Below are 26,627 nucleotides of genomic sequence, written 5' to 3' on the forward strand. Positions count from 1 at the left end.
GCTTTGTTTGCATTATATAGCATTCTGACAAGAGATGGAACGAACAGGCGTGGTAGATTTTGAAATTGGGCTTTTTACGGGCGCTTTCGAGAGGGAAATGGTTCTGAGACATGATGCCATCAGCTCAAGGCGACCATGGGAAGGATGCAATAATTCCAGCACGCCTGGCAGGGCCTAACAGCAACTGCACTCCACAATCGCATGAAAATTACATACCATCACCCCTTCCCCCCTTAATTCAATCTTCAAACTCTTCAACATCTTCATACTTTATATTGTACATACATAGATACACCCCCTCTCACCCCCTCCTTTCCCCTTCCTTCTCCACCTCCGCGCGACAGTATTAAAAAAAATTCACAAAAAATCACCAGCTCCCACCTCCCCTTTTCCAAAAAAGAATGCACGCAAAATCCATTTCCCCTCCCTTTGTCCCCCAAAAAATCAAAATAGCAAATTAACAACAAAAAGCAAACGCGAAGAGAGATTACAACAAGATAGCGTACGTAGTTTATTCCACAAAGGGGTTAGAGGGGGGTTTGAAGAAGGTCGTTTTCGTCGCGTTATTGCTTGCATCCCCTTCTTTCCTCCTCTCTACCACAAACACACCCGAATCGGCGTGCGAGGTTCTCAAAGTTGACTCGACAACAGCGCCTCAGTAGCTATCCATCAATTAGCAACCGCCCAACAAACACACGCATCACAACCACCAGGGGAAGAAGAACATACCACTATTAATATACGCCCTCCTCGCCTCCAACCCAACCCCAAACCTCCGCTCCAACTCCGCCTTAACACTCTTCTTACTAACACTCATCAAGTCGCTCGTAGCAAGCACATCCCTAATCTCCGCCAACAGCGCGTCATCGCTCGGCAACCCCGCCAGGTCAGCCATTTCCACCTCCCCCCCACCCCCGTAGGTGGACATGCGTCCGTCGCCCATCCCCGCCATAGATCCGCGGTAGGGGTTCGCGCTGCCGAATTGACCTGCGGCGCCACCGGCGGCGGACATAGGACGACTTGGTGGCATGGCGCCGAATTCCGAGGCTGGGGCACCGTAGGGGTGGAAAGATTTAGTAGCGTAACTGTACCCCGAGACCTCGGATCTATCATCGCGGACAGTCTGCGCATCCCAAAGCTCAGCCTGATACTCCTCCCACCTCTTCTTCGGGATAGCGGAGGGATCAAAAACGCCCTCATCAGTGATGACGACTTTCCTCCCCTTCTCACCAGTAACGACACGGGTGTTACCCCATGAGAAATCGTCCATGTGCCAGAATGAGTAGAGCGGGAGGGCGAAGGAGAAAACGGGGATTGCGACGATGTAGAGGATCATCCAGCCGATCATCTCCCATTTGCGGCGGAGGATGAAGATGATTGCTTGCAGACCGTAGATGGCTCCTAACAGAATGAAGGCGGTGATGGGGATGACGTCGGGGTTGGAGACGACCATGTAGATTAGATACGCGATGTACGCCAGAGTGACGGGTTGCACGACAGTGGAGAGGAGATCGATGAACACGACGAAGCGCATGCTGAAGCAGCAGAATCCGCAGAGTTCGTTCATGGGCGCCAGTTCGAGGAGGTTGTGGACTGTGGAGTTGATCCAGCGACGACGTTGGGATAGGAAGATCTTCCAGTCATCGGGGGCGACGGTCCAGGCGTGCGCGTCGAAGATGTATTTGGTCTTATACTTAGAATGATATTTCAGGAGGAGGGTGGTGAGGTATCTGTCTTCTCCCAGATGGAGGAGGTTCTTCATATGCAAAGTGTCGACGCGGATATTAGCGTACGCTTCAATAACCTCTCTAGACACGAAGAGCGGCTTCCCGGAGTCGGCGGCGCGGATGCGGTACATGGTGAAACAACCAGGCAAACAAGTGACGCTGCCAAAGAGGGACTCGAAGGCTTTGGAGAGGTTGTGGGAGATGTAGTATTCGTAGACCTGGATCATAGTGATGAATGTCGCTTTGGCGTTGGCGATGGCCGTCTCGCCGCAGACACCGATGAGGCGCGTATCATCCAAGAAGGCGGAGACCATGCGACTCCCCGAGTCGGGGGCAACGACGGTATCAGCATCAATCTGGAGCATGAACTCGTAGAAAGTCGGGTTAACACCGATGATATTGCGGATCTGGTGGTACATCTCCAACTCCAGCGGGTTCATAGGAGCATTATAATGCACGCGATTAAGGAAACGCATCATCAGCATCTGAGAATCACGCTTTCCTCTGTTACCCGGTCTCGACACCTCAGAGGGTTTACCAATCTTGACGAGCACGAGGAAAGGCACGATGTGGCCCTGGACTTCGTACAGACCGGAGTAGCATTTGCCCATATTGTGCTGCTTGGCGCCTTCGCCGAGGGATTCGAAGGAGAGGGGTTCAGGGTCGACGGTCTCGTCAACGCCGAGGATGTCGAGGACGATGCGGGGGGTGGGCTTGTCGTTTCCTTGGCCGATAATCATACCATCGCAGACAATGACGAGGAGTTTCCTCTTATCATCATACTTCATGCGCGCCACGGAATCGATAGCACGGCGGAGGGACTCCTCATCTTCCGTATACGCCGGGACCTGGCAGATGATGAACTTATCCAGGTTCTCGGGCACATTCTTAGTGCCAAACTGCAGCGCAGCCAGGAACTTGAAGACGATGACACTGCACAGGATGATCGTGATAGCGAGGATCAGATACGACGCGAACTGGCACTTGACCGAGTTACGCGTATCCAGATCCCCGACGTAAAACAGATTATTCATACACAGCAACATCCGCGACTTCAGCTCCGTAGACAAAGCAAGCGCCTCCCACTGCTTCGACACGTCCTCCCCGGCGCGCTGCTCGAACAGGCTGACAACCAGCGGCTCCATAAACTGCTTCGCGGCCGCCTGGTCGGTGGGGAGGGGGTTACTCCCGATCTGCTCCAGCTTCTGGCCGCCTTGGAGATACTTCGTGAAATCGTAGATGCGCCCGTTCAATATGGCGATCTGCTGTTTCTGCCCGAGCGTCGCGACGTACTTGGACGTGTACCCGAGGTTCCCCTTGAAGTACCCAGCGCGCAGCATACGAACCTGCTGCGCCAGCCAGTCCGGGCGCGGATCGTCCGTGAACAGGCGGAAATCGTGGTACTGTCTATTCGGATCCGCGGCACCGATCTGATTCGCCGAGCCCGTGATATTCGTAGGCGTGAAATCGAGCTGGACGGAGCCGTCGATGGGTCCGTCTTTGCCTTCGCACAGGGCGGAGACTTGGACGGGGAAGAGGGAGGTGGCGTCTAGACCGGCGTAGGCGAGGACGTCTTTAGAGTCGACTAGGTTGGGGATGTGGCGCGTGGCGAAGGAGTTGAGGTCGAATACCATACCCCTGATCGCGACGAATGCGCCAGGACTGCCAGACTTGCCGTTATACGACGTCAATTCCGACGGGCTGTAGACGTGTTGGCGCGGGCAAATAAGCATGGGAAAGACGACGATGAAGAAGACGAAGAAGAGACAACTGAACCAAATCATAAAGTTAATCGCCAGCTTCTCTCTCCACGCCATCCTCACATCCTTGCGCTTCATCCTTCCAATCCAGCGGATCAGGAAATCCGGAATGAACCACGTGAGGAGGTACACGAAGAAGACCCATCTCTTTCGGCTCCCGCTCGTCTTCACCTCCTCCACCTCCACCATCGTCTTCTCGTTCCCGCGCTCCGCCATCTGCTGCCGCGTATCCATGTCGCGGAACATATCCCCCTTTCCGAACACAGACACCCCAGCCTCGGAGCGCGTATCCGACGCGCCGAAGTAGCCTGCGGGCGACCCGCCACGGCCAGAGATCAAGGGCAGGCCTTCGCGCGAATTGCTGTAGCTGCCGTGTGGATCACCCGGGGACAGGCCATCAACGCCATCATCGCTGTTGACGTACCGACCACCAAGACTCTCTCTCAGATTCGCGATGGAGAGCCAACACCTCTCACTAAGGAAGATCCCCGTGCTCCCCACCAACGCCTCATTACTCGGCCATCTCCTTGCATCAACCACCATCTCGACCTTCTCCTTCTCGCTGCCTACGAGGATCTGCTCCGACTCCGCGAGAGCAACGAACTCGCCGAAGGGGAGGAAGATGCTGAAATCCGCGTTGCGGAGACGCTGGCTGATCTCGGCTATGCCAAAGGTCTGCAGCTGGGTTCGCACACACTTACTGTCGAATTGGTTGGCGATGCGGCGGTCGTTGGGCTTGAGACACATGATGAAGTAGGAGTTTGTGTTTGGAGCGGAGAGGGATTTGGTGACATTGTCGATGGAGCTTAGGAACTGGGCCGCGGCGCCCTGCTGGGATTGGTCTTTGTCGTTGCGCCCCTTCTTTCCACCCTTGGTCTTCGATTTCTCGCCGATGTCGCCGCCTTCATCAGCAGCGACGTCGTCGTCGTCCTCAGCGCCGAATTTCATGGTCAGTTTCGGGGTGCGGCCCTTGCGCATGACGCTGGGCTTGCGGAGGGGTTTGGAGGAGACCTGTGCTTGCATGATCGTCGTCTTCTCCTGGGGATGAACGACCGTCTGCAGAGCCTCCTGTCCAAAGAGCTGGCCTACGAAATCGCTCTTAGTAGAACTGATCAGGTTCATCAGATCACCCGAGATGATCTCGCCATTCGCCTCCACGAGGCCAGCGACGGGGTACTCGACCTCGCCCGCGAAATGCTTGACCGTGAACGACGCCGCGGTGTTGAAGCTGGCGAAGTTGGAGCCCGGCAGCTTGGCCGTCGCGCTACCGACTGAGATGGCGGGGTTCTTACCCTCGAAGCGGCGGCGCAGACTCTCGAGGAGTTGGATATCTGTGCGGTTCTTGCGGGTCTGGTCGTCGAGGATGCTGAGGAGGCCGTTTCCTGGCTTGAGGAGTCCCGTGACGGCATCGGAGTTATCGAAATAGGACGTCGCTGCGACGTTGACTTCTTCCTGCTCGAGGATCTCGGCCTTGCGCTCGAAGAAGTTGTGGAGAGAGAAGTTATACAACGATTCCGCTGCGGCATTATTGAGCAACTGATCCAGATGCGAGTTCGACGATGACTGCTGCGCGAAACCCGGGAAATCGACAATGGAGATGGTATTCGTGACCGCCTCCTCCACAGCACACAGCCTCTGGTTGATATTCTCAATCAACAGCGCCACGAGCAGGGAATACAGCGTTCTCGCCAACTCATCCGCATTCTCCCTCGCGCCCTTGGGATCAAGCATGATAGTAACTCTCTCCCGACTGAGGATCTTCGTCTTATACCCCAACGTCGTCTGCAGGTCCGCAGCGCTCACCTGCAGGAACGCCGCGATGATGGCGAGGGTATCCTTGTTCTTGACGACGGTGGAGCTCTGGCCGCCTTCGTGGGAGTAGCCACCGCTGTCATCGCCTGTGGCGGCCGTGTCGTCCGCGGTCTCGAACTCGAGCTGCCCGATGTGCAGGATTGCTGCGAGGACTTGGCAGACCTCTGCGATGACGCTGCGGGGGAACTCGAGCTTGCGCAGGGCAGTCTTGAACAGCGTGAAGCCCTCCGCGTCGTTGATCCCCGCCTTGAGCTGGGTAGGGTGTCCGAGGTATCTCCATCGCTTCTGCGCGCCCTGGTTAGACTCGAGCACGCCGCCGTGGCTATCGTCAAGACCCAAATGGGCTTTCTCAGCGCCGCTGGTGCCAGCGAGGAGGTAGTATAGGACATGGAAGTTGCGCTCTCCCGTTGGCACTGAAGCAACGCGTGTGCGTTCCAGTCGGTGATCGAGCAGTTTTCCACCGATCAGGCTGGGGTTTGTAGCGCCGGCGGTTTCGTACTGGAGTTCGAAGAAGAGGCCGGCCTTGGAGGCGGTGGGGGTGGTAGCTGTTTTTGTGGTGGTGAGGGTGTCGAAGACGTATGCGGCGAGGGATAGTTTCTGAGAGAGCGGGGTGGCCGATTTCGCCAGAACAGCAGAGAGGAGATGTGAGCGTAGAGTCGTCTTTCCTGATCCCGATTCACCCCTAGACAGATAAAAAGTTAGCCAGATGTCCGTATATCTCATGTATCCCCAATCCCAAATGTCCCATGGTTTTCCTTCCCCCCGTGCCCTCCGCATCCCCAAAACTCCCACCCGCAACAAATCCCACAACAGCCAAACACAAAAAAAGCACCCAAAAAAAAAGAGAAAAGGAAGCCACCTACAAAAACACCACCGCCTGATTCTCCGACCTAGCACCCAACCTCAAATACGCCCTCTCGGCCACATCCTCCGCCCCCGCCATCGCGCTCCCCTCCCTCCCCCCCCCCGGCCCCTTCGTGCTCCCCGCATACGTATTGAGACTCAGCAATGCATGACTACTGAGCTGCGCTGTCGGGAGCGAGACGTGGAATCTGCTCGCCAGGTGCGCGGTGAGGTGCGTGTCGGATTGGAGGTGGGCGGGGAGAGAGGGGAGGGATGTTTGGGAGTGGGCGCCGGAGGGGGGGGCGAGGGTGGTGGGTTGGGCCATGGTGATGGGGGTTGTGGTGGTTGTGCCCGTGGGCGTGGCCCGGTGGGCGAGTGGTGGTGGGAGGTGTAGTTATGAGGGTGTTCGTGGGAGGGTTCGTGTGTGGTTTTCGAGGGTGATTGATGTTATTATGAGGATTTCGAAGGGTCGTCTGGGAGGTGTTTTTCGAGAGAGTGAGCGGGAGCTGTTTGTAGAAGACCCAGGGGGCGCTGGCGTGGGGAAGAAGAGCTGAGCTGAAGCTAAATTCCAAAGCAGAAAAGCGAGTGTGTTATGTCGTCTCTCGAGCGAGCGACACGGACAAACGAACGCTAAAAGAGAAAGAGAGAGACGGGGCGTGCGTCTCAGAAGGAAAGGGAGGGAGACATTAGGAGGATGTCTGTGAGGATTGTTGGAAGATGAGGTTATTGATGGGAGGGAGGTAGGTGGTTGTGGTGGTCAGAAATGTACGGTACTGTACGGTACGGATTTAGTAGTACTGTACTTGCTGTACTGTGGTGGATGTACACAGGTATATTTTCTGGCTTCTGGATCCGTGACAGGGGTGGGAATTTATTTACAGTATCGCGTAGGGAGGAGAGGATTGGCAGCAGTGGTGTAGTGTAGTGGGAGTATACAGTGGGTGGGTAGTGTAGTAAGGAGGTACTTGGGGGGAAAGTAGTGGGATAGTGGGAGTGGAAAGTATTGGTTTTATCGAATTTATGGGATTTGTGTTTTATGGTGTGTCGGAGTTAGGGGGATAGAGCGGCGAGGATTGGCTTGAGTGGGTTGTAGAGTGGAGGAGGGAGTGGTGGAGAGTGAAGAGAGGGTGTGTTTATGCATTGTTTATGCAGGAGGCAGCTGTGGGTTGTGGGACGGACGAACACGAAGAGAAAGACGAAACTGTAGGTGGAGTGTATATACTAGAGTACGGGATATAGTTGATTAATCTAGTTGGATATGCAAAGATGTGTATGTATGCGTATATATACGCAGGAGAGTCGTCGTATTCCACAGTCAGTCAGTTAGTCAATCCATATCCATCATCCGTTCCCATCCTCTGTCTGTCTGTCCTGTGTGTATTATTTGTATCCTCGGATCTCCAGCTGAGCACACGTCAAGCTGTCTATTACTACTAGAGTTAGTAGTTTCTCTGTCTAGTTGTCTAGTTGGCAGGTACCTTGGCACCCATCTTTGGTAGGAAAGGTACAAGTCAGGAGTAAAAAAGGGCAAAAAGAGTCAAGTCCAGGCACAAGCACCACTAACATTCTCCTTTTCTCCAGTATAAATAACATCCACTAACAGGAAATAAAAGAGGTACAACCACACAAGTACAGCTAGAATCCCACAAGTACCATACCATTCATCTACTATCCAACAACAATCCACCATCCTCTCCCTTCCTCTCTCCAGTCTCTTGTCAGCTTAATGTCAGCACCAACAACACTACTCCTAGCAATCTAGTACTATTCTGGTCACAACTTCTCCTATTTCTAGTATACTATTCTGCTGTACTAGAGTAGGGCTACCATACACTCTACCAGCCACAACCACAAGACAAGACAAGACAAAGACAAGGACAAGATCCTATACCAAGATCCCAACGGTGTGGTGTGGGATGGAATAGTATGGTTGGCATGTGCTGGGCGATGATGATGGGCGATGGGCGATGGTAGTGGTGGTGGCAGTTGTCCATCCATCCACTGATTGACCGGTGATCCCCTCCATCTACTCGTATCCCACCACATAGTACCACCACTACCACACCTCACTACTCTATATTTATCCCCTCTATCCCGGCTGAGGCTGAGAGAGGGAAAGGAAGCTTTGATCGGCAGTGTCTCTTCTCTCATCGTTCTACGGTACAGTACAACACTACGGTGACGTGTATGTGTATCGTATCCGGTACCAAAAGGTGTGTTGTTGTTTATTATTGTCTCTGCTGCTGTTGTCTCTCTCGCTGTCTCTCGTGTCATCTATAGGGATATCTACTGCATTAGATCTACGTATCGAGCAACAGAAGAGAGGCTGTCTGTCTCCAAGACAACTGGTTTTGTTGACGCGTGCGGGAATGTTGGCGAGACATGTCTTATTTTTTTGCTGGTGGTGGTGCCGGGAGCGTACAGTACAACGGAGGAGGGACGGAAGAACGGAAGGGAGGGAGGGAGGGCGTGTTGTTCTACGTACAGTCAAACGAGGGAGGTAGAGGAAGTACAGTAAGTAAGTACACTATCATCAACGCTGATATCATCTGTCTGTCTGTCTGTCTGTTATCCCCTTCCCCGATGCTGTATACCAACTCCTCCATCCTCCTCCACTGAATTTCCTCGTCTTACTCAGCTGCCCATCCATCCCTATACTCTGCATTGTTGTGCATACCGTAGTCTAGTCAAAAAATACTACCACGGATGTGGCTGTGGATGCCAAGGTATTGCTATTATTAGCCCCCCTTCCCTTGCCTGGAAAACTCAAAAATTCTCTTACCAACGCACAGAGCATGGGATGTATGTCGCCGCCTCAAGAGAGAAGGCGAGCCGGGTCCCGCGAGAGTCTAGATTGTATAGGGAGTAGAGTAGGGTGTGCTACTCTTGCTACTCTATATACTACTGTCATCTAGTCACATATCTCCACGGTATCCGCGGTTAAAGCGGCGACATATACCCCGTATAGCACCCAGCATTCTACAGTTCGTGACGGATCTGGTACACCAACTCTGCACCTGCTACTACTAATAGCTATTTTCGCCACTGCCACTGCCGTTGATACGGGTTTATGTGGGAGGGGGCGTATAGAGATGGGTAAAGATGGGCATAATACACACATAATATTGAGGATATATATTATTAGCAAGAGTGTTTGTCGATATAGATTGATTGATTGATTGTACCAGACTATGAAAATATACTGTATCCATGGTACTCTCTCCGGACATCCCCCGTCCGTCACCTATCGTCCATCACTCAGGGGCGGCTCGATCCCTCCCTTGGAGCTGTATTCTACACTAATACACTACTACTCCTTCTAGTTTAATGCCACCATCTATACCCTACGCTACGCCTTCCCTCTCTTAGCTACTAGGAGTAAACTAAAGTACCCTCTATACCCTGTCCAGCGCAAAAGAATACCTCCACACACCATCGACAACCTCGCTAGACGACCATAATTCCATAATTCCATAGTTCGGTCCAGCACTCTAGCCAACTTTCCTAGCATCTACTTCCACACAAGTACCACTAGTTGTCAATCCCGTACTATCCCCCTCCCCCCTGTACCTGATTCCACACAACTGCATCCGTACTTTTTTGTGTTGGCTGTGGTGTTGGTTGTGTGCAAATAAACAGTTGTATGTACTCTACTACTCTACTTACTACTCTACTACTCCTACTCCTACTACTACTCCGTACCATACCGTATACTGCACTCCACTGCCAACAGGGTGCTCACTTCAACTTCCTCTCCGACTTCTTTCTTACCACTTCCAGACTGTCGTTCACCCTTTGCTCCCTCACCTACCGACTACCAACCCTCATAATCTACAATCTCCTTTCTTTACATACTGTACCTTCTATATCTGCCTTTTAATCAACGACCTTCGTTTCAGCCTCTCGTTATTACAACTCACGACACACACAACGAACCCCCCGCGTCAATAGCTTCTATTTCCATCAACAAGAAAAACTCCCAGCGAAACAGACCCTGACACGAACCCCCATCTACCACTCTTCCACGACACAACAGCTCGAGCAGAGCATCTCATACCCCCAAACAACCCAATCTCTCTCTATGGGCCTTCACCAGGAATAAACCGGCAGAACCAGCAGCAAGACTCTGACCGCGCGAGCCAGCCGGTCCAACACAGGGGCTCGACACACAACCACCCACTTCACTCCCTCGGGAGACGACAACCTCCACCATGACGAACAGCAACCGCCACTCCATGATGTCCCTCGGCAGCATGGGCGGCGGCATAGGAGGTCCCCCCCGCAACTCAGCCGGCCAGCAGTCCTCCCAGGTCTCCACGACGACTCTGCTCAACGCCCTGCACAACACCTACACCTCGTCCCAGCCCTACCAGCTGGATGCCAGCACGAGCCTGGTGGTGAACACCTGGTTGACTGCTACGCAGGTTGATCATAATGGCGGATCCGGAGGGGTTGTGGACGCGGCGCTGGCGGCGAGAGCGTGGGAGCATGCGAGGAGACGGGCGGAGGATGGGTGTATTATGCTTGGGTATGGAAGCCATTCACTACACTCTTCATGACCAGATACTTTTCAAGAACAATACTAACACCGCCCAGATCCCTCCACGAATCCGCTCCCTCCGTCATCGTCCCCTTCCTCTCGACCCTCCCCCTCAAGATGCCCGCATCGCTCTATACAGCCCTCAACGTCCTCCGCCCATTCACCCACGCCGTGACCCCCCAAAACGGGTCTACGCCTCTCCACTCCGCCCTCGGCGTCACCCTCACCATGACCCTTGACGGGCACCTCACCGGCGCCTCAATCGCCCTTTCGCAAGGTGGCATCGACACCGCGCGCGGACTGTTGAACGTCCCTGCCGCACCCGGACACCGCGCCTTCGACGTCTTCTACTACCTCCTCACCTCGGCCTCCACGGCTGCAGAGCGAGAGTTCCTCGGCCTCAAGGCCCCGTCTACGTATGCCCTGCTTTCGCGCTCGGGGACGTACGATCCGCCCTCCTACCTCCCTACCGCTGATGACTCGGCGGCTGCGGAGGACTTCCGCGCGAGTCTCAAGGAGATCGGGATTAAGGGGTCTGCGCACCGGAATCTGATTTCTATGCTGATTGGGATCTTGAAGCTGGGCGATACGCTGAGCTTCAACCTCGATGGGGATGCGCTCGAGGAGGTGTGCGAGGATATTGGAGGCCTGCTGGGTCTCGATCCGGAACTGCTGGCTTCGAAGTGCTCGACTGGGGAGAGGGAGACGTTAGTCGGTGCGCTGTACGAAGCGGTGGTGGATTGGGTGATTTCCAAAGCGAATTCGGCTATTGCGTCTGAGATGCTGAGGATCAGGAATGTGGATAACTCGAGTGATGGCGAGAGGACGCCAGGCACAGACGAGGATAACGGGGATACGGTGTGCATCACCGTCCTCGAGGTGCCAGGCGTGGCGCTCGGCAAGGCTGCCGCGATGAGGGGTGTATTCGACGACACCCAAGGCATCAACGCCGAGATGAAAGAGGACGGCGTGGATGTCGTCGCCGCCGGCTCCTCAGTGCTCCGCGAGATGGAGAATGCCGTCTCGGAAGTAGGCCCCGATCTCGGAATCATGACCGGCCCCGCCGGCCGGGACCGCGAGCACGCCCGCGACCGCCGCGAAGCCGTCCTCGAGAAAGTTGGCCGCGAAGGCGAGGAAGACGGATTCCTCAAGACTATCATCTTCCCCGTCGACGGCGAGGGCGTCAACCTAGGCCGCCAGGGCCGTCTCGACCTCACCACCGTCCTCGGCAGCAGCAGAGTCTGGTACCACCTCTCCCTGCACCCCGTGGACGACACCCCAGCCTCCCTCGTCTCCCTCCCCTCCACCACCTCCGCCTGGTCCGCGGGCACCGTATCGCGCCAGCTCCGCGCGTGGCGTCTCCCCGAGTGGGCGAACCGCCGCACGAAGAACTTGGATTTCACGGCGGATTTCGACCATGATGAGTTCGCGGTCCGCTATGCCTCGCTCGGATGCAAGGATGGGCGCGATGGCGTCGAGTCTTGGGTCCTGGAGAGGGGGTGGACGAATGGCGAGGTTGTGGTTGGGCGTGAGCGCGTGTGGATGCGTGAGGGCGCTTGGTGGGAGGCGGAGAGTATGTTTGATCTCACTCCCGCGCAGAGGGGCGGGGAGTATGGTGCTCTCGGCGACCTACTAGGGGCTGGCGGGTTTGAGTCGGGATACTCGGCTGGCGGGAACAATGCGAGTGGATTCTTCAATGCTGCGCCGTCCGAGCTGCATCATCAGGATAGCAGGGAGGGATTCCTGCAGGCTGGTGATGGCGGGGCGAGGGCCAAGAGCGTGTTCGGCGCACAGTCGAAGGCGCCGACGAGGGCGCCGCAGGGGCCAGGCGATTATGGTCTGGGTTTTAAGGGGGATAACATGCAGGGGCATGTGTATTATAACAATGAGCTCGGCGAGTTTGTGGATAATCTCGATCCGGAGCTTGCGAATCCCAGGGCGGTCGTGACGGACAAGGTTACGTTCAGTCGGCGCCTGTGGGTCGGTGTCGTGTGGGCTCTTACGTTCTGGATTCCCTCGTTCTTGCTGCGCTATGTTGGGCGCATGAAGAGGCCTGATGTGCGCATGGCGTGGAGAGAGAAGGTGGTGTTGGTTTTCTTCATCTTCCTCATCAACGGGATCATCGTCTTTTATATTGTGGCGTTTGGGCGGCTGCTGTGTCCGAACTTTGATAAGGTGTGGGACACGGCGAACGTCGCGACGCATCAGGGCGATAACGATTTCTGGGTCAGCATCCATGGGAAGGTTTATGATATCTCGAATTTCTGGAAGCAGAACCATGGGACTACTTCGAGGCCGGTGCAGAGTTCGGATATGGGACAGCTGCGCGGGCTCAACTTGGATGCGTATTTCATGCCCCCGTTGACGTTTTCGTGTCCGGATGTCGTTACGGAGCCGCTGGTCTATGTTATGCAGAATGGTACGCAGGGAGAGTTCAGCTGGGCGCTGCATGATTCTGGACCGTTCAGGGATAGCTCTACGACGGATAAGATGCACAACGAGGACTGGTACCAGGCGACGTTCCAGCCGCGCATGCAGGAGTTCTACAAGGGCCACCTGGTCACCAAGGCGGACTTTGTCAAGTCGGATGGCTCGGATAATAGCCATTACTGGTTCATCATCGACGGCTCCATCTACGATCTCAACAACTACTTCTACACCCTCCAGACGATGGGCGGCCAAGCCCTCTACGACTACCTCGACTCCGGCTTCTCGACCATGGTCAAGAACAACCCGGGCCAAGACCTGACAGACGCATACGCCCTGCTCCTCTCCAAGGCCGCTGACCAAACCGAGCTCACCTCCATCAAGAACACATTCAACTGCGTCAAGAACACCTTCTATATCGGCATCCCCGATTTCCGTTGGACCCCGCGCTGCCAGGTAAACAACTACATCCTCCTCGCCTTCACGATCATCCTGTGCACGGTCATCGGCGTCAAGTTCCTGGCTGCCCTGCAGTTCGGATCGAAGCGCAGACCGGCGGCGCAGGATAAATTCGTCATTTGTCAGGTTCCCGCGTATACGGAGGGCGAGGAGTCGTTGAGGAAGGCGCTCGATTCGTTGACGGCGCTGCAGTATGATAATAAGAGGAAACTTATCTGCGTTATTTGCGATGGTATGATTGTAGGTGGTGGCAATGACCGGCCTACCCCGAAGATCGTCCTGGATATTCTTGGTGTGGATCCGAAGATCGATCCGCCTGCCCTGCCTTTCCACTCTGTGGGACAGAGCGGCGAGCAGCTCAACTACGGGAAAGTGTACTCCGGCCTGTACGAGTTCGAGGGCAACGTCGTACCGTACCTTGTTATTGTGAAAGTAGGCAAAGAATCCGAGCAATCGAAATCCAAACCCGGTAACCGCGGCAAGCGCGACTCCCAAATCCTGCTCATGAGTTTCCTGAACCGCGTCCACCACCGCTCCCCCATGAACCCGCTGGAACTCGAGATGTTCCATCAGATCAACAATATCATCGGCGTCGACCCGGAGCTGTACGAGTACCTGTTCATGGTTGATGCTGATACGAGCGTTAGGGAGGACTCGCTGAATCGTCTCGTGGCGGCTTGTGCGAATGATGCGAAGATTGCGGGGGTGTGTGGGGAGACGAGCCTGGAGAATGAGGAGAAGAGTTGGTGGACTATGATTCAGGTTTATGAGTACTTTATCTCGCATCATTTGGCGAAGGCGTTTGAGTCGCTGTTTGGGAGTGTTACTTGTTTGCCTGGATGGTGAGTTTTTCTAATATATCCCGACCTTAAAAGGCGCCTGCTAACTGAAGTAGTTTCACAATGTACCGCCTCCGCACCGCCGACAAAGGAAAACCCCTCCTCATCTCCGACGCCATCGTCCGCGAATACGCCGACTGCGACGTCGACACCCTGCACAAGAAGAACCTCCTCTCCCTCGGCGAGGATCGCTTCCTCACCACGCTCATGACCAAGCACTTCCCCTACATGTCGTACAAGTTCATCCCCGACGCCTACGCCAGCACCGCCGCGCCCGACACCTGGTCTGTCCTCCTGTCGCAACGTCGTCGCTGGATCAACTCCACGATTCATAATCTGGCTGAGCTTGTGCGGTTGAGGGAGATGTGCGGATTCTGCTGTTTCAGTATGAGGTTTGTTGTGTTCATCGATCTTTTCGGTACTGTTATCTTGCCCGCTACATGCGTCTACCTCGTCTACCTGATCACCACCGTCGCCTTGGGGAAGTCCCAGTTCCCGCTCATCTCCATCATCATGATCGCGTGCGTGTACGGTTTACAAGCTATCATCTTCATTCTTAAGAGGCAATGGCAGCACGTGGGGTGGATGATAATCTACATCCTCGCCTTCCCCATCTACTCCTTCGTCCTCCCCGTCTACTCCTTCTGGAACCAAGATAACTTCACCTGGGGCTCCACACGTATCGTCATCGGCGAGTCCGGGGATAAGCGCGTCGTAGCTATCGACGATGATGGATTTGACCCCCGCTCCATCCCGCTGCAGAGGTGGGACGATTACGCCGCTGCTAACGCCCTACCCGGTCGCAGGGGTGGTGTTGGGGGGGGAGTTGGGGAGAAATTGGATAATCCGTATGATGACGCTTACGAGATGGATGATTTCCGCTCTGTCTACTCCTCCGTTAAGCCTGCTTCTACCATGGGCTTCGGGGGTGGCGGTGCGCCGAGGGGAAGCTTCATTCCCCCGCCTATGCCGTCGCCGTATGGAGCCGGGCAGCAGGGGCAGGTTAGCAGGCAGTCTGTGTTTTCGACCTCGCCGTATGCGGATCAACCCCAGCAGGTGACCAGGCAGCCTAGTATGTTATCCCTCGGCTCCCCTCTCGACAGCCCCTACGGTGCGGCGAGGCCGAACACAATCCACGTCTCCACCCTCCCATCGAGTGAGAACCTGCTCGGCGGAATGGGTTCCCCATCCCCCGGCCCCGGCGCCAGGGGAGGGAACAGGAACACGATAGGTTACCCGATGGGTGGTGCCAGCCCCGCACCAGGTGCACCTAGCGATGAGGCGATCGTGGAGGCGATTAGAGCGTGTTTGGCGGATGTGGATCTGGATACTGTTACGAAGAAGCAGGTTAGGGCGCTGGTGGAGCAGAGGTTGGGAGGGGGGGTGGGTGGGGTGGAGAGGAGGGCGTTTGTGGATAGGGCTATTGATGGGGAGTTGGCTAATATGTAGTCGACGCGTTTTGCTGTTGTGAAATGGGAGGGGAGAAGGGGCGGGGGAATGCTTGCATTTTGGCACGGAGCATTTTGATTGTTTTTACGTTTTCTTTTTTAGTTTGGTCTTTTTTGTTTGTTTTTTAAGGGGGGGTTACTGCGGTCTGCATTTTTTGGATTTGTGGATTTGTGAAAAATATGTGGCTGGCGGTGCTATCTGCGCGTTTTTGATTTTTGGGGGGGGAGGGGAGAGGGGAGGGTAAATGTGTGTGTGTGTGTGATTATAGTAGCTGTAATAGATTGCATGGGGAGGGAAATGAAAATATATATCTTGCTCTACTCTGCTCTTTTATAGTGTCTTGTGGTTTGTGTGACTTGTGATATACGTATTTTAATGTAAGTTATTTATTTTAATTTTTTCTATTTATTTATTCTCTCCATGATTATATGATGGCGATACTTGCAATGTCTCTCCACCTCCTATTTACCAGCACCCGAAAATTCCAATTTAGGGCACGGCACTGGGAATGTATTCGTAGGTCCCGTCACGGATCTTCTATATGTAAGAAGTGTTTGTATGGAGGTGGTATGGTGAATTCCTGGGTGCACATAATTTAGAGAGAAGGAACTGTTGTTACTCGTGCGCCGCAAATAGCCCTGACGAAGGGACCCTGCATAACAGTAACCTTCAAACATAAAAACATACTATATACACTGTTATACCTCTTCTTTGTCCACAGTAACCATAAAACAAAATAACTTCTCTCAATAACCCAGCAACAAACAGATGAGCCGAGCCATCGAAGCTCCAAATCCTAGCGGCGGCCTCTAGCGCCTAGCTCCCGCTTGATAGAAACCTTAAATTCCAACTCTCATTAATAGCGCTTGAAAACACGCCATGTTGGGGAAGGAACGAGTGGCTAGGTTATTGTGGTTTAGACTGTAGAGCTATTGGTTTAGCGTGGAATGAGCTTATAAAATGGGGGGGTATGGATGGTTATTTTCTCTCCTTCTTGGGTCACAGACGATGACGGATATTGGGAATACTCTCATATTTCACACAACACCCGCACATTTAAGATGTCTTCTCTCAACGACCAAACGAACAACCTCGGCAGCGGCTTAACATCCCTCACATTTGCAGAGTTCACCTGGGACAACGGAAACGGAGGATACAAAATGATATCCTCCTCCAACCTCGGCAAACTCTACCACTACATGCGAACCCACTACCCAGGCGTAACCACAATCGACGAAATGCCACCCTACCTCATAATCTGGTGCTTAAACGCCCTCCCCGCGCCCTCAAAAAGAACCATTCTTAATCGGCGGCCTGCTTGCCCTCTGGCTCGTCGAAGGACAATGTCTCCCCCCCCGAGATTATGGGTGGATTCCTTGGGAATCTGGAGATACAGCTTGAGATTGGCGGTGATCACGTTGAGGATCTCCGGCTTTATCATATCCCCAAGACCTATACGCTTTGGAAACTAATGCGGGAGGGGTTTCCGGATGCGCTGGCTGTGAGTTTCATCGATAACGAGATCTTTGTTGAGTTGCCGGAGCTGTCTAGATATGAGCATGCGGAAAGGTTGAAGAGGTGTCCCGGGTGGTTTGCGCATGAGGGGCCGAAGTTGTTTTATTATAATGGGATTAGGATTAAGACGCAGCGGAGTAAGGAGGTGGGACGGCTGGGGAGGCAGGGTCGAGAGGGGAAGTTGCTTGGGAGTGATATGTTGAGGATGGATGATGTTTATATGGTTGATGACGATGCTATGGGGTACCATACGGCTATGTTATGTAAAGGCATAACGGTCATTTCTCAACCCGACCAAGACAAAGTTGCCATGGAAATCTTCGCAATGAGTGATCCTGTGGCGTATGGGGAGCCTAGTATCCGTGCCGGGTGTTGTGGGTCGGCTTTGGTTCGGATGGATAGGAGTACAGAGGCTGAAGGAGGACTACTTGAGAAGGGCGGGGAGATTGGGTTGTTTATTGTGGGATCGAAGTTTGGGGAGGGGAAGGGGGCTGATGATTTCCCGAGGGTGCTTTGTTTTGCGGAGGCTAATGATAGGGTTATTGAGGCTGGACTGGAGGTTGAATAGTGTGCGCATCTAAGAACAAATCCGGCTTGAAGCATGGGATTACTTGGTTTGCTAGTGGTTGGGGCTGCGGCTCATTGAAGCATGGGATTACTTAGTGTGGTGTGCGAGTAGTTGGGGCTGCGGCCCATTGTATTATAGAGGTGTTAAATGAAATGCTTGCGGTTTTTTATCTCTCGTATTATGGTAGTATAATATGAACTTTAAGATGATGTTACAGCCCAGCTCTTACCACCGCTTAGATAACTTGTCGAGGACTGTCACCGCGCCATTCTTGTCACCGCCCAAGAATCTTGCCGAGAATTTATGCCACTGTCATCTGGCGTCGATGTCGAGCAAGACCACAAAAGGGTCATTGGTGACTGTTACTGGAACCGTTCACACGCATTTTTCTGCGCGCCTTGTCCAAGGATTTGTCAATGGGGTTAAATTCCATATGGAGCTAGATCCACTTTTGTTCAGTCCGGATTCCCTGTTTTATGTGCCATGTCTACATCTCGTAGGTTTGTTGCAATCAACGGCCCTGTGCGAGCTCCGTATTTGCCTTGTAGATGAAGGCACCATCGAGCCTAGTAGCCCTTCCAGCAGTCCAAATATCCATTCTCTTTGCTTTGCCATGAGGGGGGTCTAGGAACGTTTGCCGCGAGCTCTCCATCTCCCTTCGCTGCCTCAATCTCAGACCTAATTGAGTCCACACGTCTCACACCCTCAGTACCAGAGGACAAGTGCTGCGACGATTGAGGTGGAGTTTCTATTCTTTTGCGTGTTACATGGTGGTTTACATCTAAAGTAGTAGTATACATATATACACTCCAATATCTAGCCTTCTCTGAGCACTATGTCAGGTTCCCTGCCTACGCCGGCGCTGTTCCCATGTTGAAATCAGCTCTCGGGACGCTAGCCATCTAATATTTTTTGGTATCCAGACACCCTTCTTGTCAATTCACCCTTTGCCAATCTACGCCTTGGCATTGTCCACCTTTGCATCAGCATCAGTCGCATCGTATGCCGTCTTCGGCAGCACCTTCTCGACCGCATCGGCCGCTTCCGGGTGTGCTGGTGCAGGTGTCTTCTCCTCAACCTTCTCCTTCACTGCCGCCTTGACATCCTGAGCCTCCTTCTTCGGCGTGACCTTATCATCCTGAGATTCCGCAGCAGCGGCCTCACCCTCCCGTGCCTCCGCCTTAGCCGCCTCTTGCGCCCGGATCTCAGCCTCTAGCTCCTCCTCCTCGTCCTCGAGCTCCGCGCCGTACATATCCGGGTGCGCCCGGAAACAATCCTGCATTCCCCTATACGAGCAGCATCAGCAGTGTCCCATGGCATATCATTCCACTTCCTCTATCCCCAGCGCCGGGTCAGCGCTCCAGAAGCACTCAAACACGTACTTGAACTTCTCAATACACTCCATTCCCTTCGGCTCCTCAGTGCTGTGCACGAAGCAGCTGAACGCCTCGCGGAACTCCTCGCCGCAGGGTCCGTGTGCCATGCCGCCTAGGCAGGGGCAATCCCAGTTGATCTCGCCGGTCTCGGGGTTGAAGGCGCCTTCCTGGCCGGCTTCCGCTTCGAGGTCTTCGATTGAGCCGCCTGGGGCTGCGCTCTCGTCCTCGCCTTCGGTAGCAGGGGTAGCGCTTCCCTCAGACTCTTCTGATGCCGGTGCAGCTGCAGCAGCTGCAGCAGCGGCTTCTGCGGCTGCGGCGGCCTTGGCCTTTGCTTTATCCTCGGCGGCGCGGGCAGCGGCGCGTGCGCGCTTCTCGGCAACGATGGCTTCGATGGTTGGGAGCTCGCTCTGCTGGATATGGTGGATGCTCTCTTCTAACCTATTAATGGCAGCTTCACAATAGTTAGCCCATGCTCCATGAATCCTGATATTGCCGGTGCCGCTCGTAGGTTGGAAGGTGGGAAGCCATACCTTCTTCTTGCTCCGCAAAGATATCGGTCGTATTATAATAGTACAGTCCAGTTCCGGCCAAACCCCAGCGAACCGCGGCGCCCTTCCATGTCCGCTTCTTCGGCGCAGCAGAGGTGGTGAGGAATTTGCGGGAGGGCGAGGAGGCGACGCGGGAGGTCAGCGCGCGACGACCGACAGTGCGGGCGAGCATTGTGGAAACGGGGAGGAAGGTGAGCACCGGAAAGAAGGTCTAAAGAAGTCAATCGCACAAAGAACGGTAGTTGAAGAACCGCCGGCGTCAGTCGCTGATGCAGGTAAACAAAAGAAACACGATGGACGTGGTAAGAACGGCGAGGGGGAGAGCGTAATAGACTCGGATTAGTGATGATTTCGGGAGTGATTGGAAATAAAATTTCACGTGACCAAGCCGTATTTTTCCGGGTTGGTAGGGTTCTCGGAGAAACGATGATACAACCGAAACGCACATTCGCTAAGTATAATAGAATCAATAATTGTACAGACACAACAAAAAAGGGGATATGGTTTAGTGGTATAACGCTTCTTTAGCACTTGAGATTCGTCTCCTGTAACATAGAAGAGGTCCGGCGTTCGATTCGCCGTTTCTCCAATAGAAACAACCTGTTGGGATCAATCCTTGATTATATTTTTTTGTCATTTTTTTGGCTTTTTCTTTTTCCGTTTTTTTGCGACATTATCGTAGTAATCCTGTGAATATATCATCGATTTAACTACTGCAAAGAATAGAACAATTCACTTTTGCATCATTCAACGATTTTAAAATCTACAGGGCCAGAGCAATGGCTATATATCTATCGCATGTGTATCCGACGCCACAGTAGGAGTAGGTAAAGTTGCTTTATATTTGGGACTGCTCGAATCCATGCCCAACATATATATCTCTTTTGAAATACCTTTTTATTCTCTTTTTGGTGGGATGCACCGAGTAGGACAAGACGACGAACTGGACGTGCCGTCCACGGTATCCAACACAACAAGCATAGTAAAGGGGTGTCTGAAAATGATAATGCATCCATGGTCATTTATATTTCATTAATTCTTAGTCCTTTATTTAGACTTTGGATTTGTAGAAGTTGAAGTAAATAAAGGAGAGCAGTAAAGGGGTGTAGCCTGGTTTCTATTGTCTATTTGTCTTGCCTTGTTTCTCTTGTTGGGCCGTTTTCTTGAGTCTCCCTTCCCTGAGCTGTTTTCCCCAGGTTCTCTTCCTCGGGTTATTATGCCCAGTCTCTCTTCCTCAAACTGACGCGCCTGGTTTCTCTCCCTCGGGTTGTCGTGCCTAATTATGGAGGCTTTGTTGTCAAATTCACTTCTGTTTCGCTTGTTGTTGTTCTCATACTTTATGTTGACTTTGTTCTCTCCACAACTTCTACCTTCCACCATCACCACACAATTTATTTCTGGAGGGTATTGGCCCTCGCCCATTCATCACTCACCTTTCGTGTGAGTTGTTTACTTTTCTCTCATCCATCTTCGACCCTACTTATCCGATGACTAAGACACCAGCTCAATATGAGGTCCTCCAGAGACCTGTTTGGGACCCAGCCCCTGGAACTACCTGCTTGTGGCAATGCATCAAGGAGAAACCTCTAGCCATGCACCAGTTGTCTGATCGAGTGCTAGGCAGTCTCTATATTGCCATTGATTGCGGATTGATCAAGAAAGGTCAATGTAACCTCAACGAAAGTGACCTTGGTGACTATTTCAACATTCGGGTTATTCGCACCAATTTAAATCTTGGCCGCGAACTATTGACCCCAGATGGGAAAGCCGTGGTTGCAATCCCGGTGAAGCGCGAGAACAAAACAGTATTTTTCGAGCTCCGAGGTGCTGGCAAGGCCCATATCAAGCTTCCAGCTGTTGTGTATAATACGGATATTTTCAAGGCGAGGTATCCTAACTGGGCCGAATGGCGCGATGAGCTTTTATATTGCCGAGCATCAGACGGCGCATTCTACGTGGAGGATTTTGAGTCTTACCCAAGAAATGCCACCGACAGCACTCCCCCGGACTGGCCTCAGGGCCTTACTCGAGACCGCAACTTGGCATCTGAGGACCATTATCGGCTGAACAATCGTAGGGAATCCCTTCTCGAGTCATCAACATTTACTAATTCGATACGCAGTAAACACAAAGACTGGTTTGCCAAAAGACGTCGTTGATACGGAAGATAGCGTTCAAAATCCGTATTCCACGCGATCCCAAGCCAGCCAGCCTCCACAGTCAAATTTGAGAACCCCAAGATCAGTCGACAACTCATCTATCGCGGACATCATTGATCAAAGATACGGTTTCAATGGTCGAAATCGAAGTGGGGTTGACGTTTTTACTGGTAGGTATTCCTCCTGCCCACCATTCTAAACTAGGGTTCTTCTTGTTTTGTTAAATACCAAGCTAATTTCATGGGTCCATCCTGCAAAATAGATCCAGAGGAGGAAATCGGCACGTTGTTAATATCAAAGAAGAGGAAGAGGAGCTCCTTCGCGGAACCCATGCTTTCCAAGACGCCGAATCGTCAGGGATCACCTTCTCCCAGCATCGCGCCGATCGAAGTTCATAAAGCTGCTTTTCAAGCCGCATTTCGTGACAAATCAGTTCAACGCACCGAATTGTTTCACGCACTGTTGCCATATATAACTGTGGCAGACGCGGAGGAGATCTTGGTTCGATGTCAACAGGTCGCTGCAGTCATATCCGAATCCAAGTTTGAGTAACGCTCTGGGGCAGGAATCCTGACCGAGCTAGAGAATGTGTTCCCTGGCCTATTGTGTTGATCGGAGCTTCCGGAGTATGTTTTTTTCACCTGTTGTTTGGTATGGGCGTCCGCAGGAGGTGTCAGGTGTCCTTTATTCCGCGGTATTTGTCTGGTGCAATGCTGAAGTGCTCATACGTCCTCCTACTTGCATTACCGAGGCAGCATTTTGCTCCCTAACCAGGGCCTCTGGTAAATATGAAACATGAATTGGAGTTGATAATCTTCTGTTTTTCTCATGTGTGAAGCTCTGACTGACATTTTGATGCCTTAATCACAAAGGGTTCAACAAAAGTGATCTAATCTGCAGAACCATAGCTTGATCACACCCCTTCTAGCTCCAACCCCCAGGTTAACGACCTCACCCTTTCTGCTTCAACCTCCAAAGCCCCTTCACATTTCCCAACGCCAAGCCCAAACCCCTATTCCTCCTCCCCCCTCCTCTCATACTCCCTCCAAACCCTCCACACCTCCTCCCCAACCTCCACCAGCGCCTTCCCCTCCTTAATCACCACCTTCTTCTCCCCCTCCACCGTCCCCGGCCCAACCCTAAAAATATGCTCCAGCGCCGCACTAATCAAAAACCTCTTCTCATCCACCAATATCACCTCCCTATAATAATCCTGTTTCCACTTCGGCAACGTCGACGGCGCATCAAGGACCTCCTGTGGCGGCATGCCCGCTACGCCGTCCCAGGCTGAGATGTCGAGGTTGGGATCGGAGGTCGAGAGGGGGGCGTGTATCTGTGTTTGGTTAGCGCGGTGTTGGGGTTGGGGGGGGGGGGAAGGGAAGCGCACTTGTTCGTAGTGTTGGATTCCGGAGTGGAGGAAGAAGGGGATTACGAGGGGGGCGTGGACGTTGTACCAGTGGTGGGAGAATTCGGCGGGGGTGAGGGAGGGGTTGCGTTTGAGGAGGCCTTGGTCCATTTTCTTGATATCCATTGCGTTTGTGACTGAGGTAGTATATGATATATATTTTATTGCGGTTTTTGTTGGGAATTATCTGAGAAAATATTTGGGATTTAAATTGTTAAATGGATTCTATATGTAGACCTTTATAATTAACTTTACCTGTATAGTTTATGGCTCTGATATCTCAAAATAACAGATATGCCAGTTCTAAGTGCTGACAAACGAATGCCTTCATGGCGCACTTGTGAGGCGGGATATCGGCAGCATCGGTAGTTGGAAAGGTTCCGCTACAACTACCAAACAAATATAAAGCGCCGAGAAAGCTAAACTTTAATGACACGTCTGAACAATAATTTACCCGCGAAAGAAGTACCCATGTGGCTATATAGTAGCTTATATGATGCAATATTTCATGAGATATGATTATAATTACAAGACAGAATAAACAGTTTGATTCATGTATAAATAAGTCGTAATAAATTCGCCTTTCGAAGTGGCATTGATATTTATTCTATTTACCGAATCGCATATATTTCATAACATTGCCTTTGGCATTCATTTACTCACATGTCCACATAAAATCTTAACTACCCCAAACTAGATCACGATCGAAATCGATGAGAAGAAGAACTCTCAAGCGCGCAGCTTAAGGCAGCAGCGCCATTCGGCCCCCCCCCTCGGCATCCTCAACACCTACTTCTTGACCCTGCACAGCTTTCCGTTTCCGCTGGGCAGCCCATCCGCAGTGACGACCTGCCAGAACTCACTTCCGACAGCAGTCTGCGCGAAGAAGACATCCTTGGGATCGAGCTGCTTCTTGAGCTTCAGAAGGCGGGGATACGCCTTTCCGTAGAAGCTCTGCTGGAAGTTCGGCTCGAGGATGTCGCTCTCGGCGAGGTATGAACCCGCACCGGGCGACACGTCACGCCAGCGCTGCATGGCGCCGAAAGTGAAGTTCTGGCGCGTCTCTTTCTGGAACTCGGCGCTGGCACCAAGAGGCCAGGACACGGACTGGATCATGTGGGAGTAGGTGTTGCGCCAGGCGGAGTTGACGGCGTTGTCGGGTGGGGTGGCCTGGGCGGAGGGATCGATGAGGAATGCGATGATAATGAGGCCAGCCTCGGAGGAGGTCTTGATGGCGTTGAACATGGCGTCCAGAGACTCCTTGTTGGCCCAGTTCTCCTTGGGCCAGAGGCGCGAACCGCTGGCGACGTGGGTCTTCTCAACGACCTCAAGGGGGAAGGAAGCCTCCCATCCAGTGAGGAAGTTATCGTAGTTAGTGGTCACGGGCGTGACGTGGATGTTTAATGCGGCTAGCTGGGCCAACCAGGGCGCGAGGAGAGCGTTGGTTTCGTCGGCTGTCTTGCCTGGTGCCAAGAAAGGCATCATCTTAAAGGTTGGGCCGGTCTCGCCGGCAAGAATGAACCAGTAAGCGTAGATACCCTCAGCGGCAAGGGAGGGGAAGTAATCCAAGTAGTTTCGGACGCCGATCCAGAAGTTCTCGAGCGTGACGTCGCCTCCAACGGCAAAGCTGAAGTTGGATGCTGTGACTTGCATGTCGGGGTACGCCTTGATGATGAGAGAGGTGACAACACCGAAGGTGCTGCCTCCACCACCACGGAGGGCCCAGAACAAATCAGTGTTCTGCGTGAAGTCGGCAGTGACGAATTTGCCATCTGCTGTGGTGACCTCCATGGAGAGGACTTGATCAGCAGCAATGCCGTAGAGAGACGAGAGAGGTGAGTGACCACCGCCCTGCATGTAACCACCCATGATTCCAACAGTCTTACCCTCGCCGCCGAGAACCACCAATCCCTTCTTGTTTGCTGCCTCGTACATTTCAAAGGCTTGGGCACCGGCACCAGCCTTGAAGGCGGGGCCGGTGTAGGAGGTGCCAGGTGCGGAGTAGCTGGGAATGTGCTTAATATTCTTCAAGTTGTGAGTCCAGATGCTGAGGGACCCAGCACCACCCGACTTTCCAGAGAAATCATGGCCAGTGTTCTTAACAACGAGACGGATGTTGTTGTTTCTCGCGAAGTTGATTGTCAGTTGGACCTGGGCAACCGTCGAGATATTGACGGCGTAGTAGGGCAGGGCACCCAAAGTGCAAGACTGAGTAGGGTCCTCAGTTACTTGACAGGTTAAACCCTGGTACACTGGCGACATCATGGAGGTAGGATCCGCCATACTAATGAGAGTCAGCGAGGCCCTGTGATATCATCACGTGATATAATTACTGGAGGAAGGAGTTTGTCCAGTTGGCAGTCAACGCGTCACACTTGGCAGCATCGTATAGCGGGCCATTGTAGCAAGGAGAGGCCAGAGGGACGGTCTTGATCAAAGCACCAGGCCCAACGGCCTTACCAAACTTTGCCCACGCGGCATCAGACGGCCACGCGCTGTCTCCTGGGAAGACCTTGCAGTCGGCACCAGCTCCACGGCCATTGAGCTTCACGTCATCGCCATTATCGAACTGGAAAACATCGTCCAACTTAGAGAGGATGTCTTCTGTCAATTGAGCCTTCTCGAAGTCGAAGAGCTTCGCGCCGTTGGCAGTGACGGGTCCCTGTGGATACGCGGCGGCAGAACCGACGATGCCGGCGAGGAGTAAGACACGGCGCATCATATTCCCGCGTGGCAGCAAGGGATATTACGGTTCGGGAAGGAGGATATTCAGCTCCGATGGGCGAAAGGAGAGCGTCTCCGAGGGCTGGGCACTCAATGAGGAAATGAGGAGCGGAGGAGCGTGAGTTGTGCCGCACACGAAACGTGGTTGGAAAAGGAGGAGGAACGCATTGTTTAAGACATATAAGACATCTTAATCTGGTCCTGCACAGGCAGACGAAAGAGGAGTTAGTAAGGGAGTAGTAAGGCACATCTCTCAAATTGGCGGGCAATGATCAGTGGGTCGTAGTGGTGACGATATGGTGCTGCTATGGTGCTGATGTGGTACTTACCATACAGTGTAATACTCTAGCAAGGTGCTGGCAGCGCTGGCGTAGTGATGTGCAATGATGCTGTACTGATCCTGTTAGGAGAACATCATGCTATGTGGGCCGGGATGTCAATGCGTACCTGCACGAACATACAGCGGCAGCTGCGAT

General features: G+C 53.1%; 7 protein-coding genes and 1 non-coding gene across 8 annotated transcripts; 4 read left to right on the forward strand and 4 right to left on the reverse strand.

Moving 5' to 3' along the window:
- Window positions 1-315: 315 nt before the first annotated feature.
- VE01_07957 (uncharacterized protein) lies at window positions 316-6,840 on the reverse strand. The gene is made up of 3 exons (XM_018277386.2): window positions 6,163-6,840; window positions 730-5,981; window positions 316-662 (listed from the first exon to the last, which is right to left on the reverse strand). The coding sequence occupies exons 1-3, from the start codon at window positions 6,465-6,467 to the stop codon at window positions 631-633; spliced, it is 5,589 nt and encodes a 1,862-aa protein (XP_018128325.1). The 5' UTR covers window positions 6,468-6,840; the 3' UTR covers window positions 316-630.
- Window positions 6,841-9,775: 2,935 nt separating this feature from the next.
- On the forward strand, window positions 9,776-16,154 carry VE01_07958 (uncharacterized protein). Its single transcript, XM_018277387.2, has 3 exons — window positions 9,776-10,670; window positions 10,739-14,410; window positions 14,464-16,154. Exons 1-3 carry the CDS (start codon window positions 10,354-10,356, stop codon window positions 15,854-15,856), a joined length of 5,382 nt encoding a protein of 1,793 aa, XP_018128275.1. The 5' UTR covers window positions 9,776-10,353; the 3' UTR covers window positions 15,857-16,154.
- A 540-nt stretch (window positions 16,155-16,694) lies between these two features.
- On the forward strand, window positions 16,695-17,939 carry VE01_07959 (uncharacterized protein; the record flags this gene model as incomplete). The annotated part of the gene is made up of 2 exons (XM_018277388.2): window positions 16,695-17,076; window positions 17,196-17,939. The coding sequence occupies exons 1-2, from the start codon at window positions 16,831-16,833 to the stop codon at window positions 17,937-17,939; spliced, it is 990 nt and encodes a 329-aa protein (XP_018128276.2). The 5' UTR covers window positions 16,695-16,830.
- Window positions 17,940-18,676: 737 nt separating this feature from the next.
- On the reverse strand, window positions 18,677-20,177 carry MIA40 (Oxidoreductase). Its single transcript, XM_018277389.2, has 3 exons — window positions 19,846-20,177; window positions 19,322-19,766; window positions 18,677-19,225 (listed from the first exon to the last, which is right to left on the reverse strand). Exons 1-3 carry the CDS (start codon window positions 20,033-20,035, stop codon window positions 18,895-18,897), a joined length of 966 nt encoding a protein of 321 aa, XP_018128343.1. The 5' UTR covers window positions 20,036-20,177; the 3' UTR covers window positions 18,677-18,894.
- A 179-nt stretch (window positions 20,178-20,356) lies between these two features.
- Window positions 20,357-20,452, forward strand: VE01_07961 (the record flags this gene model as incomplete). Its single annotated transcript has 1 exon — window positions 20,357-20,452. It is a non-coding gene; the product is annotated as a tRNA-Ala (tRNA).
- A 640-nt stretch (window positions 20,453-21,092) lies between these two features.
- Window positions 21,093-22,775, forward strand: VE01_07962 (uncharacterized protein). Its single transcript, XM_018277390.2, has 3 exons — window positions 21,093-21,936; window positions 21,986-22,192; window positions 22,291-22,775. The coding sequence occupies exons 1-3, from the start codon at window positions 21,351-21,353 to the stop codon at window positions 22,572-22,574; spliced, it is 1,077 nt and encodes a 358-aa protein (XP_018128342.1). The 5' UTR covers window positions 21,093-21,350; the 3' UTR covers window positions 22,575-22,775.
- Window positions 22,776-23,034: 259 nt separating this feature from the next.
- On the reverse strand, window positions 23,035-23,677 carry VE01_07963 (uncharacterized protein; the record flags this gene model as incomplete). Its single annotated transcript, XM_018277391.2, has 2 exons — window positions 23,410-23,677; window positions 23,035-23,355 (listed from the first exon to the last, which is right to left on the reverse strand). The coding sequence occupies exons 1-2, from the start codon at window positions 23,551-23,553 to the stop codon at window positions 23,035-23,037; spliced, it is 465 nt and encodes a 154-aa protein (XP_018128341.1). The 5' UTR covers window positions 23,554-23,677.
- Window positions 23,678-23,986: 309 nt separating this feature from the next.
- On the reverse strand, window positions 23,987-26,568 carry VE01_07964 (uncharacterized protein). The gene is made up of 3 exons (XM_018277392.2): window positions 26,481-26,568; window positions 25,761-26,352; window positions 23,987-25,711 (listed from the first exon to the last, which is right to left on the reverse strand). The coding sequence occupies exons 2-3, from the start codon at window positions 26,147-26,149 to the stop codon at window positions 24,217-24,219; spliced, it is 1,884 nt and encodes a 627-aa protein (XP_018128347.2). The 5' UTR covers window positions 26,150-26,352; window positions 26,481-26,568; the 3' UTR covers window positions 23,987-24,216.
- Window positions 26,569-26,627: the final 59 nt, after the last annotated feature.

The sequence above is a fragment of the Pseudogymnoascus verrucosus genome (assembly GCF_001662655.1).
Source record: "Pseudogymnoascus verrucosus strain UAMH 10579 unplaced genomic scaffold scaffold_37, whole genome shotgun sequence".
Taxonomy (NCBI): domain Eukaryota; kingdom Fungi; phylum Ascomycota; class Leotiomycetes; order Thelebolales; family Thelebolaceae; genus Pseudogymnoascus; species Pseudogymnoascus verrucosus.